The sequence below is a fragment of the Pituophis catenifer genome, unplaced genomic scaffold, assembly GCF_029215685.1.
Source record: "Pituophis catenifer annectens isolate HBS135680 unplaced genomic scaffold, rPitCat1.0.hap2 SCAF_1, whole genome shotgun sequence".
Taxonomy (NCBI): domain Eukaryota; kingdom Metazoa; phylum Chordata; class Lepidosauria; order Squamata; family Colubridae; genus Pituophis; species Pituophis catenifer.
The window spans coordinates 153,472,465-153,491,487 of NW_027256881.1; the positions used below are offsets into that span (position 1 = coordinate 153,472,465).

The window sequence follows — 19,023 nt, forward strand, 5'->3', positions numbered from 1 at the left end:
CTGACTCTGGGTGGCTTACAATAAAATAGATAAAAATAAATAGAATATTTAATATAGAATAAAAACACATAGCAGCCAACATCATAATAACTCTCAGCAAATTTTACATATATAAATCTAAACATAAATATAGCCCAATATGATTTGGTAAGTCAGTTTATAAATGTTAGCTGAATACAATGGGAATGAGTGAGTTAAGTAAGTATGATAAGGCAAAAAGAATTACAGTCAGGGATGAATGAGCACTGGATGAGTGTGAAATGAATACCAAAGTGATCTAGTAGTACAATGTACAGTATGATTTGATCCTACAAAGAGAATGAATGAGTGTAGAATTGTGTCTGAGTGTTTGTGTGTGTAAGAAGAGTGAATAATAGGTTGAAAGGAAGCAAACTGAGAAAACCAGAATAGCATGAAATTGATGAGATCCTCAAAATGAGAGAGATTCAAGTTGAAAGAACTAAAAGCAACATACAGCTCTCTATATAAATGTATTAGAAGCAAGAATTATTTGCAAGGATACAGTGTTACGAAGAAGTATAGAAAATGGGGTTGATGTAAATTAAATATAGTTATATTCTCTTTCCCTTTTTTTACTTCATATCTTAATTTCTTTTCCTTAACATTTCTTACTTTTTGTGCTTTGTGTAATCTTATTTATCATGAAGGGAATATGTATTAGATGGGTCAGAATTTGGAACTGCCCAGGCTTTTGATATTTGAAATAACTGTAATTAACATCTCAAATGTCAGTGAGACCATTTTTTGTGCAAAAGATCAGAAACAAGGTTTAGGTGATTGGCATGTAGAAACAGTTAAAGAAACCTTTCCCAACATGGAGGCTTTCAAAGTTTCAACTACTATGACTCAAACTTTGTGTCTTTCAATGAAAGAGAATCTCAGTTCAGGGTTGAACTACATAGAACTTGGTTCTGTCTAAACTTGCTTGTTTGCTTGCAGACATTTCAGACCGTGAGTTCAAGTCCTGCTGAAATTAAACATTCTACAAATCTACTACTTGACTGGCCTAACAGTGGAAAAAAGGTCTGTAGAGATTCTCAGTCATCCAAGTCATGGTTGTCCCAAAGGTGCTTTTTTCAGGAGGCAACTGGACTTCTAGAGTCTAGAAATGTCTTTGAAGACATTTTGCTTCTCATCCAAGAAGCTTCTTCAGCTCTGACAGGATCTTGGGGAATGGAAGGATTTATATTCCTTGCAGACAGCTGGTTTATCAGTGTCCTCGGGGTCACATGAGTAGTGCTCCTGGTTCCTGTAATCTACATTTTTTTCCTCTGGAAATCCATTCCTACTCACACGCCATTCAAAGGGTGCTCATCCCAAATTGTATAGCTAAAAGTCTGTACAGATTCTCAGTCATCCAGGTCATGGTTGTCCCAAAGGTGCTTTTTTCAGGAGGCAACTAGACTTCCCCCCTCCTTTTTTCCCCCTTTTTCTTTAAAGCAAAATGTCTTCAGAGAAAAAACAAGAAAGTCCAGTTACCTCTTGAAAAAAGCACCTTTGGGGCAGGAAGAAAAAAAGATACAGATTTTGCCCTTTGACAGCTTATCCATTTTGTTGGTCCATGGCATTCCTGTTAGTAAGAGATTCAAGCTACAGTAAGAAGGGAGAACTAAATAAGTGTTTGCATGTGGATGTGATTCTTTCCTGAGATTTAATTTTTTTCAATATTTTTTCCAGGTTAATAAATAATTTAAGTATGTCATGTTATCTTTCTATTTGGAAAAGGGATTCACAAGGTGAATTAAAACTTCAGGGCAAATCATTTGTGTCACAACATGTATGCATATGTTTATACCAACATACCTATCATATTATCACAGGCAGTAAGCAGTATTATGAAAAGTGCAAAAAAGAAAAAGAAGAAGAAGTGGGAAGCAGTAAGAAGAATGCTCTCTCATCTCATTTTCAGCCAGCCATTCTTGTCATCTTACAAATATATTTTGGGCAGTAAGCCACTAGCATAACCCTAGCTCATTTGTACTCTAGGCATGTTCAGGCTATTCTACGCCAGCCAGTATTTTTAATCTTGAGGCAACTTGCAATCCATTGACCATATCCTACCAAGTAAAAGTTACATGCTATGTTCTATTATATTCACTATACTCCTATACTATACTCCTATCTGCTGTACTTAATATATTTTGCAAAACATCCTACTGGCTGGCTAAAGGAACAATTTTCTTATTTGAGGAAAAAAAGGGGGGATTTCCTCCCTTCTCTTCCATATTTAATCACTCTTTGATTGTCTTCATCATTTCGTACTAAAAACTCAGTTACATTGGAAAAAATGTGCAGCCCTCGGAACAATAAAGGCTGTATAATTCTATTTTAAAGGTCGTTCTTCTTATTCTGTATCACTGGCTCTGAGCCAGTGTATTCAGCATATCACTTTCTCTACTCACCCAGTTTTTTTAATCTCTTCCTTAAGAGCAATCCCAGTATCATTTTCTGCAGCCCCCTTTAAGCTAGCCACAAAGGATGCTATTGAAAAATAAATGAATGAATATCCAAACACAGAGTGGAAGCATCATTCACATTACAGCTCAAGGTTTCTTTCATTCAGGATGCAATCTAAATAAATATCACATACCCACTCATGAAACAATTACTGATGCTAATCAGATTTTTTTCATGTTAATTCATATTGCAGCTATCCTATATATATGAATAGAGGACAACTCTGAATTTAATATAACCCTTCCTCACCAATAGGGAGAAAATAAACTAACCTCAAATACCTACACAACTGTCATACCTGTCACAACTACATAACCGTCACGATGACATACCTGTCATTTTGTCTATGGTTGCTAATGACAACTGAAACCCGTCTTGTAAATCCACCTGATAAATGTGAATGTGTCTTACTTGCATATGTTTGCACATACAGATGTGTGTGTGTTTGTGTGTGTGTTTGTGTGTACATGTATACATACACACCTACATGCAGTGGTGAGATTCAAATAATTTAGCAACTGGTTCTCTGCCCTAATGATTTCTTCCAACAACCAGTTCACCAAACTGCTCAGAAAGTTAACAACCGGTTCTCCCGAAGTGGTGCGAACTGGCTGAATCCCACCACTGCATACATGTATTCTGATTGGTCAGAATCTTTCTGAAAAGAAAAAAAACAGAGCCAGAACAACAGCAGCAAAAGAATGAAAGATTAAAATGATTTGTGTAAAATGTCCCCCACGGTATACAAATTAAATTAATAATAATAATAATAATAATTTGTAGGATTAATGGACCACCCACCTGCATATAAAGGAAAGGAAAGAGAAATATGGAAGGAAAAACTGATTGGAAATCAGAGACATAAAAGAGGTAAATTGACAAGAAAGGCGACTGAGGTCTGGACTCAAAAGGATTCAAAGTCATTAAAGCAGTGGGGATGAGCATCTCCTTCCCCATTTCCGTTGCTGGGGGTCTCATCTTCAAGGAATCCATGTTTTCTGAAATGATAAAGCTTCATGGGAAAGCTTCTCATTCTTTGTACATTGCCTAGAAGGTGGGGGGGCATTCTGTATTTGAGGAAGAGAATTGCTTGCGATAAACTGGAGAGGCAAAAAACCACCACCATTCTTTCAGGCCTCTCCTTCATGTTTTGCTTTCCATGATACAGAAGGGATCTCTCCCCTTCAACAGCATCAGCTCCTCTTTAATAAAAGCTGTGTCCGGTCAACTTATATCAAAGACCCTTGTAAATCATTTGGCTTCCCCATGTACCGCACAACTGTCTGCAGCAGGAAGGAAGATGTTAAGAAGAAGAGGGGCTACTCAATTCAGCAAAAAATATTGCAGGGCTAATGACCACCTACATAGGTAAGATTTCCCACATAAGTGAGGATAGGTGAGAGTAAGCCCAAGTGAAGGGGTTTTTTTATATTGGTCCCCACATGTGGAATAGCTCCCATGGGAGATTCAATAGGCACTCCTACTCTACGGCAAAGCAAATCCTGTCAGAGAGCATCTGTAACTGTGATTATTGAGTTTAAGGTTGGTATCAATTGTGAGTCACTGCTTTCTTGATATTTTAATATTTCTATTCTGTTGCTTTAAGTGTACTTCTTATTGATGAATTAATGTGAATTTTAGTAATAGTAATAGCATTTAGATTTATATACTGCCCTGTAGCACTTTACAGCATTCTCTGAGCAGTTTACAATGTCCGCATTATTTGCATATTGCTCCCAACAATCTGGGTCCTCATTTTACTGACCTCAGATAGATGGAAGGCTAAGTCAACTCTGAGCCCCGTCAGAATCGAACTCCAGGCCATGGGCAGAGTTTGCCTGAAATACTACACTTAACCACTGCGTCATCAGGGCTCCTACATTTTTAAAGTGAAAAGATTTCATCTTTCAAGTAAATATGTAGTTAGAACCTGAACTTACAATAGGTACTAGAAATTTCTCTTACCGTAATAATTACCATTTGAGAAGATCTAGCGTAGTATAGGGGTTAATCTGTTGGACTAAAATGTAGAATTCATCATCAAACAAGTCACTGTGTGACTTTAGGACTATCATTGATTCTCAACCTAATTTCCTCATAAGATAGGGATGATGCAATTATGGTAAAAGGAGGTACCATATATAAGCCACGTTGAGCTCCTGAAGAAAAGACTGAATCTAAATATGAGAATAACAACAAAAGCAACTCAAACATGCATACAAACAGCTTAGATTGATCAGTCAGTTTGATCAATCAAACTGACAGTTTGTCACTTCTATGATGTTGTCAGATGACCAACACAGCTCCAAATAGTCCATTGCTCTATAGTAAGATTCTTGGGGTCAGAGGACCCACAAGTGTTTCTATGTACAGTTAAAGGCCAGTGGACTAACTATAAGGTTTTTTTTTCCCTCACTTCTGTTGCATGCTTACAAAAGAATGGAACACAAATCTTAAGGCAGGGTGCTAAAATTTGGAAGTTTGAGAGATCAGAGAGGGGACAGTGAAATTTATAATCTGTTTCTGTCTCAGATTTTAATTTAAAGAGGAAAAAGATTTCAAGGCTTTACATTTTTTACAAATGGTTTTAATGGTGCCTTTGAGGCACCACAAATTCCACAAGGAGCCCTAAATACTTTTTCATTCAGTGCATAGTCATGTTGTTTTAAAATCAATCATGTCATAGGATTTGTGACTTAGATTTAATGAACTGATAGATATAATTATCAGTGCCGGATGTCTGAGTACATTAATTAAATATTTAATCTACACATAGGGGACAAAGTACTGTAAAATGATGGACATGAAAAAGCAAAATTTGGGGAAATGACACCATTAACTGCAACCACTCAATGGTATTTTAAAAGGCTTTGGATTGGATGGACTGTTTCTATGTGCACTTATCTCTTATCCCACTATTTATTTATTCAGTTAGAAGTTGAGAAGGCAGCTTTCATGCAGTAAATTCAATCACATCAGGTCCAGGGGATGACCAACTTCCAGACACCTTTGAAACGGCACTAGCTGCCTAAAACAATTTCAGTAATTGAAACTTCTGTCAAGAAAAGCATATTGTATGGAAAATCATACTACGATTAGATTTTCAGCAAAACAGCACAATTCCTTTTGGAGAGGAGAAGGAAAAAGAGAGGATTTCTCTGGTTGTCAAGTGATCTAAGTAGATCACAAGGACAAGCCTTCTAAGATAATTCCCCTTGACAAACTCAAAGGTATAAAAATAAAATCTATTTTCTAGAAGGCTGGGCAAAATACACACATGGATTCTTAACATACACATCACATGTGTATCAGAATATGACATACTGAGTACTGCCTCTTTAAAATTACATATGCATAAAGATGCCACCTACTGAGGATAGACTTTAGATGCAGACACACAGAGAGCCGGACTTCTGTTCTTGCTCAGCTCTAAAGAAGACCTGCATTCTGCAATTTCACTTCTAGAACCAGACAGCATTCTTCAATTTCATTAACTCTGCAGTGATTTTCAAGACTCTCCAAGTATTCTTGGGATTACAGCATATGAAGAAATCAGAATTTATCCTAAATACAAGCCCTAGAACAGGTACAGTCTGATATATTTATTTTTAAGTGGCTTTGTTTTTATCAGCAATAACAGCATGTACAATTTACTAGTTTCTTTTGATTATATCTTTGTTTTCAGTCAAGGCATAGACTGATTTTTCTGTTCTTTTTTTTTTTCTGCCACAGAGAGAAAATAGTTCGACATTGTACTCTTCTCAGACATTATAATGATTAATCTCTAGAAATTTACACTTTATTCCTAAGGCGGTTTCTTTGGGGTGGAATTGTTGGAAACATTGACATAGTCAGTGAAACTTAGTTCTGAATAAGTCTGATACACATGGTGCTGTTAGACTTTTTTCTCTTAAATTTCACACAAAAATTATGTGAATGCCAACGGAAGAGTAACAAAGATTTGACCTGGCAACCACCTAATGCCTCAGGAAGCCTTTAACAAGTCTGCATTTTTTACCTTTTTCTTTAGACGGACTTAGGTGAAATGTTTTCCCTCTTCATTTGCATCACACATTCCTACTACACATGAAACATGATAAGCAGCTGAACTTTCCCAGAGATGTTTCTTATGGCAAAATCTGGCTGCTCATTGCCCTGAGAATCCCAATGTATTGTTTGAAAATTATGCTTAATTGTTTATTTGGTTGTGTGATTGTTTATGATGGAATATATAGGCTGCTCCAATTTATGATGACTGATGTTTGATCAGCATAAGCAGAATCTTCTTTACTACCCAGACAAAATACCGGACTCTGCTTGACATCTCCACCATGCAAAATAAGTCTAACTGTTTTGAAGCATTTGGAATCCAATTGCTCCACTTGGGTAGTTACATAATTAGATGTAAAATATACATTCTGATCTTGCAAATTTACATATGAGTCTTCCTTCCAGTAATGGAAACACAAACATGAGACTACATAAGATAATGTCATTGATGAAAGGTTATATAAAATTCCTCTTGTTTTCAACCCCTCTTTTTCCTGAGGACGTTTGCATCATTTCTAACCAGAACAGACAGATTGGATTAACCACATCCTTTCCCCTGGAGTCCAGAGGCTATTTAAGCAGCCATTGCACTGCTGATTTTGTTATAATGAACCAACCAAGTCCTATTTTTGCAAAGCATTTTTCCTTATATAAAAGAGGAAAGTGGTCCAGGTAAATGAGCAAACTACAGATCCAAAACAGTGGTGAAGTTTGAAATTCAGTTAGCTCTATGAGTCCAGTTTATAGATTTATTTATTTATTTATTTATTTATTTATTTATTTATTTATTTATTAGTTCGATTTATATACCGCCCTTCTCCGGAGACTCAGGGCAGCTTACAATGCATTAAGTAATAGCCTTCATACTTTTGTATATACCTGCTTAGTAGAGCTTTTTGCCCCCCCCCAAGCGGTGCTCTATTTTATACAAAGTCAGCTTATTGCCCCCACAAATCACTCGATTCACTTGAATGGTCCAATATAGATGGCACAATATATATTTGAGAGACTCAGTGTTGAAAATCCTCCTTACTCATGAAAGTGGAAAACCCTTCATGGCCAGAACTCAGATCAGGGCATCAGAGAACCTTACCTAAAACTTTGGATAGCAATTCTTGATTTATACAATCATAGTATCTCCAAGCAGCTGAAGAATTTCATTCCCTTGTCCCTACAGGATGGAATCATTGATTCCATTGCACAGTAAGATTCTCCAACTTCCCTTTACTTTTCTGTATTTGGAGTGATTTATAGAGCCTCTGAGGTTAAGGTAGTTTATTCATGTCAGGAATCAATCAATCAATCTGTTTTGTTGACTTCAACAAAAGGTTGAGAAATTTAAACAGGTACTGGAATTATCTACTTGCAAAAGAAAATCTGGCTGGCATGAAACTCATCACACTCAATTTAATTACTTGGGTTGCTAAAATGCAAGAGTGGCAATTTTGTTTCTCTAGGAGCTTTTCAAAGATTGCAGAAGGCTGAAGGAAATTTAACTTTATTTCTTCCCTCTCCTCACTGTCAATCAGTGAGCTCTGTCTTTGTGCGGAAAATATTCTGATAAAATGTAACTACCTGAAAAAGCCCCTCATGTGGATTTGACAAAACGGACCTTGTTTTGTCTGACCATAAAGAAGTGGGAACGGGTCTTAGAAAAAAAGATTTATGACTGTCCTTCCCAATCTTTTGGCATGCCTCAAGATACGTTTTGGGGGAGAGAACTGTATGTTAGCCTTTCTCTAAGTGGGTTTACTTCTTTCCTGTCTTGAAAGGTAAGAACTGATACTGCTGCCGTTGAAGATGTTGAGAACATGACTTACAGAACAGTGAGATTTCTCCCATGGATGGTGGTGAAAAGATAAAGTTCAATAAAGCATCACTGAAGTAAAGAGACAAAAACAACACCATGAAGCAGGAAGCACATCATCCCAATAGCACATACCCACATACCAGCTTTGCTGCTATCTATGGTAACCATATTGGAGATTTCCCTGCTTATCAAAACTTCACCTTCCCTTTCAATTTCAGCTACAGTGACTATGATCTGCTCTTGGATGATGATGATGATGTGACCAAGACTCGCACTTTCTTCGCTGCCAAAATTGTCATTGGTGTGGCACTGGCTGGCATCATGTTGGTTTGCGGTATTGGCAACTTCATTTTCATTGCTGCTCTCATCCGTTATAAGAAGCTGCGGAATCTCACCAATCTTCTCATTGCAAACCTGGCTATCTCAGACTTCATTGTGGCCATTGTTTGCTGTCCATTTGAGATGGACTATTATGTGGTGCGCCAACTATCCTGGGAGCATGGCCACATCCTCTGTGCATCCATCAATTATTTGCGCACCGTTTCCCTCTATGTTTCAACTAATGCACTCTTGGCCATTGCTATGGACAGGTAAGGGGACTATTGGGAAACTAGGGTTGACTGGAGCCAGGAATTGCTGTATCTATTGTTTTTGCAATTAATTTCCCTATTCCTCTTTTCTTTTTTTAAAAAAAAGTATGATTTATTGGAAGCCTTCTTCCATTTCAGAGCCCTTCACCATCATTGCACTGAAAGATAAATCACAGTTATCACTTGACATCAAAAGCAGAGAGTTATAATAAAAAGCTGCTGGGGGAATATCTGACAAAGCTTGCTAGGTCTTGGCAGAGCTGTGTGCAGATTGAAAGTGGGCTCACAGCCCTGCAATTTAGCAATCAACCGCCATTACCACCCCAGGTTTGGGCAGAAATCTTCCACTTATACCTCTGCTTGGGATAGTCTCTTCTGGCTTTCTGAGAGTGACATTGATGGCTTTTCTAAGGTTACTCACCTCTGGAATTCCAGTGATCCTGCATTACTACATTAATGATAGGTGATGGATTTCTGCTCTTTTAGAAGTGGTTATGAAGAAGGGAAGAATACTGTGGTTGCTGCAAATGGTTCCAAAGTAATAAACATTTTGTTTTCAAAAACCCAGCTCTTTGTTTGTTTCACATGCTGATAATTATTGTCATTTGCAGAAGAAGGCAATTTGCAGAATGAAAGCAAAACGCTTCTGAGAATTGTGTTTTCCCAATTGACCACTAACCAGCAGAAATCAGATCTCATTTTTGTGGTTTTAGAATGCTTAGACTGAAACAGCATGTTGTACACATCTCAGATATAAATCAAAATGCCGTTGCTTTGTTTGTCCTAGTGGGACTCGATCCCCCCAAACCATTTATTGCATTTCAAACATCAGGTTTTGAAATAGATCGAAGGATTTGAACAGCGTTCAGATATGGAACACAGGCAAGGCTGAAAGGAATAACTTTCCAGTGTAATTATTAAGGAGGCTGCAATGAAACACTAATCATGAACAAAGATTGCTCAATTTCCCCTCCACAAGAGAATCTATTGTTTCAGGCAACAATCCTACATTAAAGCAATTATGTAAATCTGCAGGCTTTTTAAAAAGATTTAAAAAGAACCCCAAAGTAATTCATGGGATTTTTTTTGCATTTGAAAATGGCAAAGTTTGGATAAAATAGGTATAGATGCTCTATTAGCAGCAACTCTTAGTGTCAGTTAGATACGTGTGTGAAAAATGTTCTTGGTAGCAGCTTTCCTTCGGATTGCAAAACAACAATCCTCATCTCCTTAACTAGGACATTTACGATCACAACTGAGCCCAAAACTTACGTTGTTAAGTGAGAAATTTGCTAAAGGAGTTTTTGTCCATTTTATGACTTTTCTTGCCACATTTGTTAAGTGAATCACTGTTAAGTTAGTAACACGGTTGTTAAGTGAATCTGGCTTCCCCACTGACTTTGTTTGTCAGAAGGTTGCAAAAGGGGATCATGTGACACCAGGACACAGCAATAGTCATAAATATGAACCAGTTGTCAAGCATCCAAATGTAAATCACATGATCATGGCGACACTGCAACGGTCATAAGTGTGAAAAATTGTCACTTTTTTCAGCGCCGTTGTAACTTCAAACAGTCACTAAATGAACTGTTGTAAGTCGAGGACTATCTGTACTGCTTTCTGACATGCGATCTGTAGCTGGGGATAATGGGGTTGCTGGGGATAATGGGGTTATAATCCAACTCATTTGGAGAGAATGCCAAATTGTGGAAGGTTTGCCCAGAGGATAGAATAGAATAGAATAGAATTCTTTATTGGCCAAGTATGATTGGACACACAAGGAATTTGTCTTGGTGCATACGCTCTCAGTGTACATAAAAGAAAAGATACATTTGTCAAGAATCATAAGGTATAACACTTAATGATAGTCATAGGGAACAAATAAAAAATCAAATCATATTAGGAAACAGTCAATATAAATCTTAAGGATACCAGCAACAAGGTTTCAGTCATACAGTCATAAGTGGGAGGAGATGGGTGATAGGAACAATGAGAAGATTAATAGTAGTGCAGACTTAGTAAATAGTTTGACAGTGTTGAGGGAATTATTTGTTTAGCAGAGTGATGGCGTTCGGGGGAAAACTGTTCTTATGTCTAGTAGTTCTGGTGTGCAGTGCTCTATAGCGTCATTTTGAGGGTAGGACTTGAAACAGTGTATGTCCAGGATGCGAGGGGTCTGTAAATATTTTCACAGCCCTCTTTTTGACTCGTGCACTATACAGGTCCTCAATGGAAGGCAGCTTGGTAGTAATTGTTTTTTCTGCAGTTCCAATTATCCTCTGAAGTCTGTGTCTGTCTTGTTGGGTTGCAGAACCAAACCAGACATCCTATAAAGATAGCAATCCTTTCTGTTCAAGCATTATTTCTATCTTGTATAACAGCTTAATCTTGGAATGAGCTAAGGATGTTTATGACATCAATTTTCAGTGACCATTGACATATTCAACAACTAATGGCATGTTTCAAATATACATTGATACATTCATCAGCATATCTGTTTTTATAGACAATTATACTGATGTGAGGGGATATGGTGGCTCAGTGGGTAAGATGCTGAGCTTGTGGATTGAAAGGTCGGCAGTTCAATGGTTCGAATCCCTAGTGCCGCATAATGGTGAGCTCCCGTTACTTGTCCTAGCTTCTGCTAACCTAGCAGTTCGAAAGCACATAAAAAATGCAAATAGAAAAATAGGGACCACTTTTGGTGGGAAGGAAACAGCCTTCTGTGCGCCTTTCGCATTTAGTCATGCCGGCCACATGACCATGGAGACGTCTTCAGAAAGCGCTGGTGCCTCGGCTTTGAAAAGGAGATGAGCACTGCCCCCTAGAGTCGGGAACGACTAGCAAATATGTGTGAGGGGAACATTTACCTTTATACTGATGTGATATCTTTGCAGAATAGGCTAAAAATGTGGAAGAATTGGAATTTGTCATTTCTTTTTAAAATATGGATCTGCCCTAGAGATACCAATCTTATATATGAAACTATATGATGCACCATGGGGTTCTCTAAATATTTACATTTTTAAATGTGCCAGATTAATAGCAATGTGTAGGGAAACCTATAAATAAGTGTATACTCCCTTCAAATAGTTTACTCCATGATGTACCAGGAATAATTTTTTTACACAGTTATTTGATAGTACCTGTATCACCATCTGAGATGTTGGATCTGATGTACAAATAATGGGAACCACCTGCTCAGCTAAGGTCAAATAGAAAATATTTGAGAGCAGTGAAATGGAAAATATTACACTACAGCAGAAAAGATTTGGTGACAAAGGAAAGACAAGATTTGATTTTCTTTTTTATTGTACAGCCTGACTTTGGAGAATGTCACTGTCATGTAGAAAGAAAAGATGTGAAGAGAAACTCATCTCAGTGTACAAAATGAGTTTTTTAAAAAATCTAAAGAAGGTGTTAGTACATTCTGATATTCCTTGAAGAGCTAATAGTATGATGCTGTGAACATTGACCAATAATTCCCTAAAGGTAAAGGTAAAGGTCCCCTCACACATATGTGCTAGTCGTTCCCAACTCTAGGGGGCAGTGCTCATCTCCATTTCAAAGCTGAAGAGCCAGTGCTATACGAAGACATCTCGGTGGTCATGTGGCCGGCATGACTAAACACCAAAGGCGCAAGAAACACTGTTATCTTTCCTCCAAATGTGGTCCCTATTTTTCTACTTACATTTTTTACATGCTTTCAAACTGCTAGGTTGGCAGAAGCTAGGACAAGTAACAGGAGCTCACCCCATTACGCGGCACTAGGGATTAAAACCACTGAACTGCCAACCTTTCGATTGACAAGCTCAGCGTCTTAGCCACTGAGCCACCATGTCCCTTTAAATTCCCTAGGGCTATGCAAAACTTCAGTCCAATCACCTAACTGAAGAAGAGCTATGACAATTTCCACCGTCATCCCACATACACAAACCCCACATATTAAAAGTGAAGCAATTGCATTATTTCTGATGCCTTCCCTAACTATTCCAAATAGTTTTCCATTGTTGGAAGAGTCTTCCTGATCAGGCTCAGAAACCTCTTCATACTATTAGAACGGAGAGGTCCTTGGTGCTCTCTGAGCTTGGTTGTTTTCTTGCAGTTGTTTTATTACCCAAACCAGGTAACATCATCAACCAAGTTCAGAGAGCACCAAGGACCCCTCATGTCAACCCTGAGCTACAAATATTATCCTTTATTGGCACTATCAGAACTGCTGCCCAAGTCTGCAAGGTGACACAAAGTGGCTCATTGAGGGAAACCACATTGCCTCTGAAACTCGATGAAACAAATTGTATAGTTTCCCCAATGCAAATCCAGACCTCTTCAGACAGAGACATAACTCTCACAGTGTCAGTCACTCAAAGTGTACAGATTCAGGCTTTGCACATCACACTAAGCCATGGCACTATATATAACCCATGATCCACACATACATAAAATCATAAATCATATACAGTATTACAAAAATCAACATATGGATTTTTATGTTGTACACGGCTATAAAGTGTAAAGAGCTGTAGGAATAATTTAATTTTTTTAAAATTTTATTTCAAATTTATATACCGCACCTTCTCCCGAGGGACTCAGGGTGGTGTACAGCCAGATAAAAACATACAATACAAACATTAAAAACAATTAAAAGAATATATATTAATTTGACCCCAGTTTAAAAAGACAAACCAATTAAAATATTTAAAAATATGTTAAGCCAGCCCGGCTTGCTGAAAAAAGAAAGTTTTAAGGGCATGGCGGAAGGCACCGAGGTCTTGGATTCTCCTTATCTCTGGGGGCAGCTGGTTCCATAGGGTAGGTGCCCCCACAGAGAAGGCCCTCCCTCTGGGGGTCACCAGCCTACATTGTTTGGCTGATGGCACCCCGAGGAGGCCCTCTCTGTGGGAGCGCACGGGTCACTCTTAGGAGTCAGAACAAAGTGCCATAGCCTATAGTCCAAAGGACAAATGGGGATAGAGAAAGCATCTCAGAATTAACCCTCCCTAATTCTCTGAAATTAAAGGCAGGGGAGAACAGGCACTGTGTATGATTGTGACCAGTGTCTGCAGGTTTATCTGAAATCTGAAGAAATTACAGAAGAATGGTCCCAGATTCCTTTGAACAAGTGGTATCTTGCTGTTTTTTTCTGGAGTTATTATGTGTCTTCCTATGTATCTCTAGGAGTGATTTATTATTGGATGCTATGTCTTAACATTAGTGGAAGAGGTCTTTTGATCAAATATTAGGACAATGTCTCTTTTCTTGGTGGCCTGCAGATGTGGCCTGCTTTTCATCAGCGGTGAAATGCACTTACCTTCGCTACAGGTTCGGGAGTGTGAGAGCGCACACCTTTTCTGCGCATGCAGAGAGCCTTCTGCGCATGCACAGAGGGTCAAAAATGGGACGTAATGACATCCCAGTGGGTGGGCAGAGCCTCCTGCCACCGGGGCTACCAGTTCGCACTGGGATAAACTATAGTTAACCAAACTCTATTTTGTCAAGGAATGGTGGGTGTAGTAGCTCAACAGACTGGGGTATGCGAAGTAGGGAAAGCTATATTTGGAGTCTACAGAGCAATGATGATGATGGGAGCTGTATTCCCCAGTTGAAAAAAAAAAATTATACTAGGGCTTGAAATGCAGGATAATGAAATGCAGAAATTGTTTTCCCAATTTCTCGGTTAGAATTAGTAGCATTATATCAATAATATAGTGTCTACAATTTCATTTCTTAAATATTGGAATAAGAGCAGCTCGGCAGCCAATAAAACAAATGGCCATTTTAGTTAATTACCTTAAGCTGCTTTGAAGCAATAAAAACAAGTGGCTCTTTTCTAATACAAATTTGGAAACTTCTGTATTTTGTAGGTACCTTGCCATTGTTCACCCATTGAAACCTCGGATGAATTACCAAACAGCAACTTGTCTAATTGCTTTGGTGTGGATCGTCTCCCTGATCATTGCAATACCATCAGCCTATTTTGCAACCGAGACTGAACTATTCATGATAAAAAACCAAAAGAAGTTTTTCTGTGGACAGATTTGGCCAGTCGATCAGCAGATGTATTACAAATCCTATTTTCTTTTCATCTTTGCTGTCGAATTTGTTGGACCAGTCTTCACCATGACCCTTTGCTATGCCAGGATTTCACAGGAGCTTTGGTTTAAAACTGTGCCAGGCTTCCAGACGGAGCAGATCAGAAAAAGGCTTCGTTGCAGAAGGAAAACTGTGCTGGTGCTCATGTGCATCCTAACTGCCTATGTTCTCTGCTGGTCACCCTTCTATGGCTTCACAATCGTCCGTGACTTCTTCCCCACCGTCTTTGTGAAGGAAAAGCATTACTTGACAGCTTTCTACATAGTGGAATGCATCGCCATGAGCAATAGCATGATAAATACCATGTGCTTTGTGACAGTCAAGAACACCACCATGAAATACTTCAAGAAGATTATGCTGCTTAGGTGGAGGTCCACCTACTATGGATCCAAGGCTAGTGTAGAGATGGACATCAGAACCAGCGCAATGCCCATCACTGAGGAGGTGGACTGCATTAGACTAAAATGAAATCTTGACAGATATTAGTCTCACAGCCAAGATTCCATAGCCTCCTTCACTCACAGCTTTGCTTTCTTTTCTTCTTTTTTCAATGTGTCAACATTTACCAGGAAAGTTGCTGTCCAGCAGAGCACAGACTGAACAAGACCCCTGAAATGCTCCAGAAAGCAGAACACTGGAGCACAACCAGCTTTATCACTGTTATTCCACTTTGTTGTGACTCAGTTTCTCTGGTTTGAAATTATATTTACTGTATATCTAGGCTGGAAATCAGAAAATGATGGGGGGGGGAATGGGATTATTCCGAAATCTAAGATTCTTTCTTGACTCCCATCAAAATCTGTTTGTGTCAGGACAGAGGCAAACAACATGCTTGTTCACTCTATGTGTAAAACAAAGAAAGGCAAGGAACCTTTTATGATCAGCCAATTGTTATGGATCAATGGGCTTCAAAATGTTCCTTATATTATCAGAACCTAACAAAGCAATTCCAATACTGTGATAAGGTCCCTTAAACTGGACTCTGGGATGGCTGAAATTAGTCAAATTTTCTGTAAAATTTCTGCTCTTTTCTTTGTAATAGTATCCCTTTATAGTATCAGTAATATCCCTTTCTTGCAGAAATCTTGTAGCCTATTGATGTTTATAGATGTATGGATGAGATGTTTTTATTCCTACTACAGGCTTGATACAGCTGCTATACTTTCTCTCAGTCAGCTTCTTCCCATTTCTCAAATCTATTTAACTTGTATTTACATTAGGGAAAAAGAAAACAGACCCCTATATTTGGAAAACACTGGGTTTTTTCATTATTATGGTCATCTTTTTATTTTTATGTATGTATGTATTTATTTAAATTTAAATTGGCTGCCTAACACTATTCTATCATAACTTTGATGTGACTCTTGTTTAAAGTGATCTAACAAACTACATAGGTAGATAAGGATCCCATTGTTACTTTAGAATTAATGAACTTCATATTGCCTTCTGAACCATAGTTTTTTGAGATGCCCTATCGTTTTTCAGAGCTTTCTAAAACCTGAAGCTGGTTTGCTTCAAAACGGTTAAAAAGGAAAGGCCTTTCTGCCTTCCTGTAATTCAAGTGCTGAGTAGAAGGTGGTCAATTATGTTTGTGGTACCCAGATAGAAAGAAAAGTGATAGAGATCAGTTAGCACACATGTACATAATAGGGATAACTGAAAATATATTCCTGGATAGATATAATTCACAGAAAAAAACTGGGAAAGCTGGAAGATGCCCAAACATTGTGCATTTTATGTATGGTGCATACGCAGTACTCATCTTTTCTTTCTTACAGATATTTACCATGACTTGAAAAATGCAAAGTACACATTGCAAATCTGAAACACAGAACAAATGTTGTCTGATAAGAAAAAAATAATTCCCTACTATTCTCCTGAAACCAAAATGTCCTTCCCGTCCCCCAAAATAATGCAGTCAAGAAAATCAGGGAACTTATCAAATATTGTGAACTGGCCTTGCTGAATACGACCAACTTGATGACTAGACTTCAACTCCCAGAATTCCCCAGCTAGCTTTAAGTATCCATGGGTGCAAGGTGACAAGTGGCAAATACATCCTGCCCACTAAGTATGATGTTATAATGCATGTACGATGAGGCAATGCTTGCATCATAATGTCACAATGTTTGAACTGACACTTATGCCTTTAGCATAGCCATTGCTAAGCATTTGGGGAGTTGAAATCCCACCCATTTGGAGGGACCCCAGATTGGGCAAACGAGTTTGGGCTTTATCCCCATTGTCTGCAGGGTTACCCCACTTGGTAAGAGGAATCTTGACAGACTACCTACTCTGAGATTTCTCCAGGACAATTTATAAGGCATTAACAACATCTCCAGCTAAGAAGCTTACTTGAAAGAGCCAGTAACTTTGGATGCCGTGAAAAGAACCAGGTTTGTAATTGAATAGTTGGGGAGCTCTAATTATTGTAACATTCCTACTCTTCCCTGCAAATAACATCATCCCAGGCTAACAGTGTAAGAAGAGATGGTCAGTTCTAGAGTATGATCTTTGTTAGTGCGATAATCTCTTTCCTTATAGCCAAATATATGGAGGTTTACTCAAAATTATCCCATCAAACCTACTGGAATTTGCTCCGAAATAAAGTTGGAGTAAACTAGGTAAAGGTAAAGGTTCCCCTCGCACATATGTGCTAGTTGTTCCCAACCCTAGGGGGCGGTGCTCACCTCCATTTCAAAGCTGAAGAGCTAGCGCTGTCCGAAGACATCTCCATGGTCATGTGGCTGGCATGACTAACACCAAAGGCGCATGGAACACTGTTACCTTCCCACCAAAGGTGGTCCCTATTTTTCTATTTGCATTTTTTACATGCTTTCGAACTGCTAGGTTGGCAGAAGCTGGGACAAGTGACGGGAGCTCACCCCGATACATGGCACTAGGGATTCGAACCGCTGAACTGCTGACCTTTCGATCAACAAACTCGGCATCTTAGCCACTGAGCTACCACGTCCCTATTGGAGCCACCACGTTTACTATTGGAGTGAACTACTAGAAGCTAATTATAGGCTCAATTGGCTCTAATTATTATATGCTTTGACCACACTATAGTACAACCCACACTGACAAACTCTGCATAAACTTCCACAAAACCAGTGCCATTAGGTTCATTATACACTCCTTCGTGAGGAATCCACATTTTTGAAACAGACAACAGCAATCAATGGGAGCCTGAATGCAAATCAGGATAGTTGGCTTCATTTGTTAGGATTTGAGAATTTCATATTGTAATGCTACAAACATTGGTCATTTTGTAAAACTAGTTTTGATGTCAAGTGGAGCTTTTGTACCTTGGTCTTGTGTATTTATGAATCAATGTGGGAGAGGAGGTTCACAATAAAATGTTTAAAATGTGACAACCTGCAAGAGATCTATCAATAGATTTTAAGGGCTCATTTGAAAGGGATTTATCTCAAATACATGCGTTTCCACATTTTCTTCATTCTTGCACCCTGACCTAGTGATAATAGCAATCTCTTGATGAAATTGGTCCCCCTCAAATCTAATTTTATCTCACATAGGGAACGGGAAATAAGCAATCTCTATTTGACTCTATGAGTACATCAACAGAGATGTACACCTCATATTCATACTGTATAGTCTTCTTCATCTAGTAATATCCAAACTGCTGGTCATCTCAACCATGATGCAAAAGGAATAATGCATTATCTTTCTGATCTCTCTCCCCATCCCCACACTGGCGAATATCAGAAAAGCTATCTTATCAGCTCTATTTCAGCTTCCTTCTTCAAATCCCACTTGCAGTCCTACTTTGAAGAAGGGTAGCTATGCTATTTGTCAATAGAAAAGGCACAAGAAAAGAAAGGAGTCTTGTGCTAGGTTTCAGATTTATTGCAGTTTTATTATGAGAATTATTCAAGGCACAAAGTACTTGCTTCAAGATTGTGTGTGTGTGTGTGTAAAGAAAAAGATAAGATTCAAAAATAATACAGGTAAATATATTCTATGATAATAGACAAA

At 38.4% G+C, this 19,023-nt stretch overlaps 1 protein-coding gene across 1 annotated transcript; it reads left to right on the forward strand.

Annotated features, from left to right (window-relative positions):
- Positions 1–8,431: 8,431 nt before the first annotated feature.
- PROKR1 (prokineticin receptor 1) lies at positions 8,432–15,656 on the forward strand. The gene is made up of 2 exons (XM_070956503.1): positions 8,432–8,928; positions 14,793–15,656. The coding sequence occupies exons 1-2, from the start codon at positions 8,435–8,437 to the stop codon at positions 15,487–15,489; spliced, it is 1,191 nt and encodes a 396-aa protein (XP_070812604.1). The 5' UTR covers positions 8,432–8,434; the 3' UTR covers positions 15,490–15,656.
- The last annotated feature ends 3,367 nt before the right edge of the window (positions 15,657–19,023 follow it).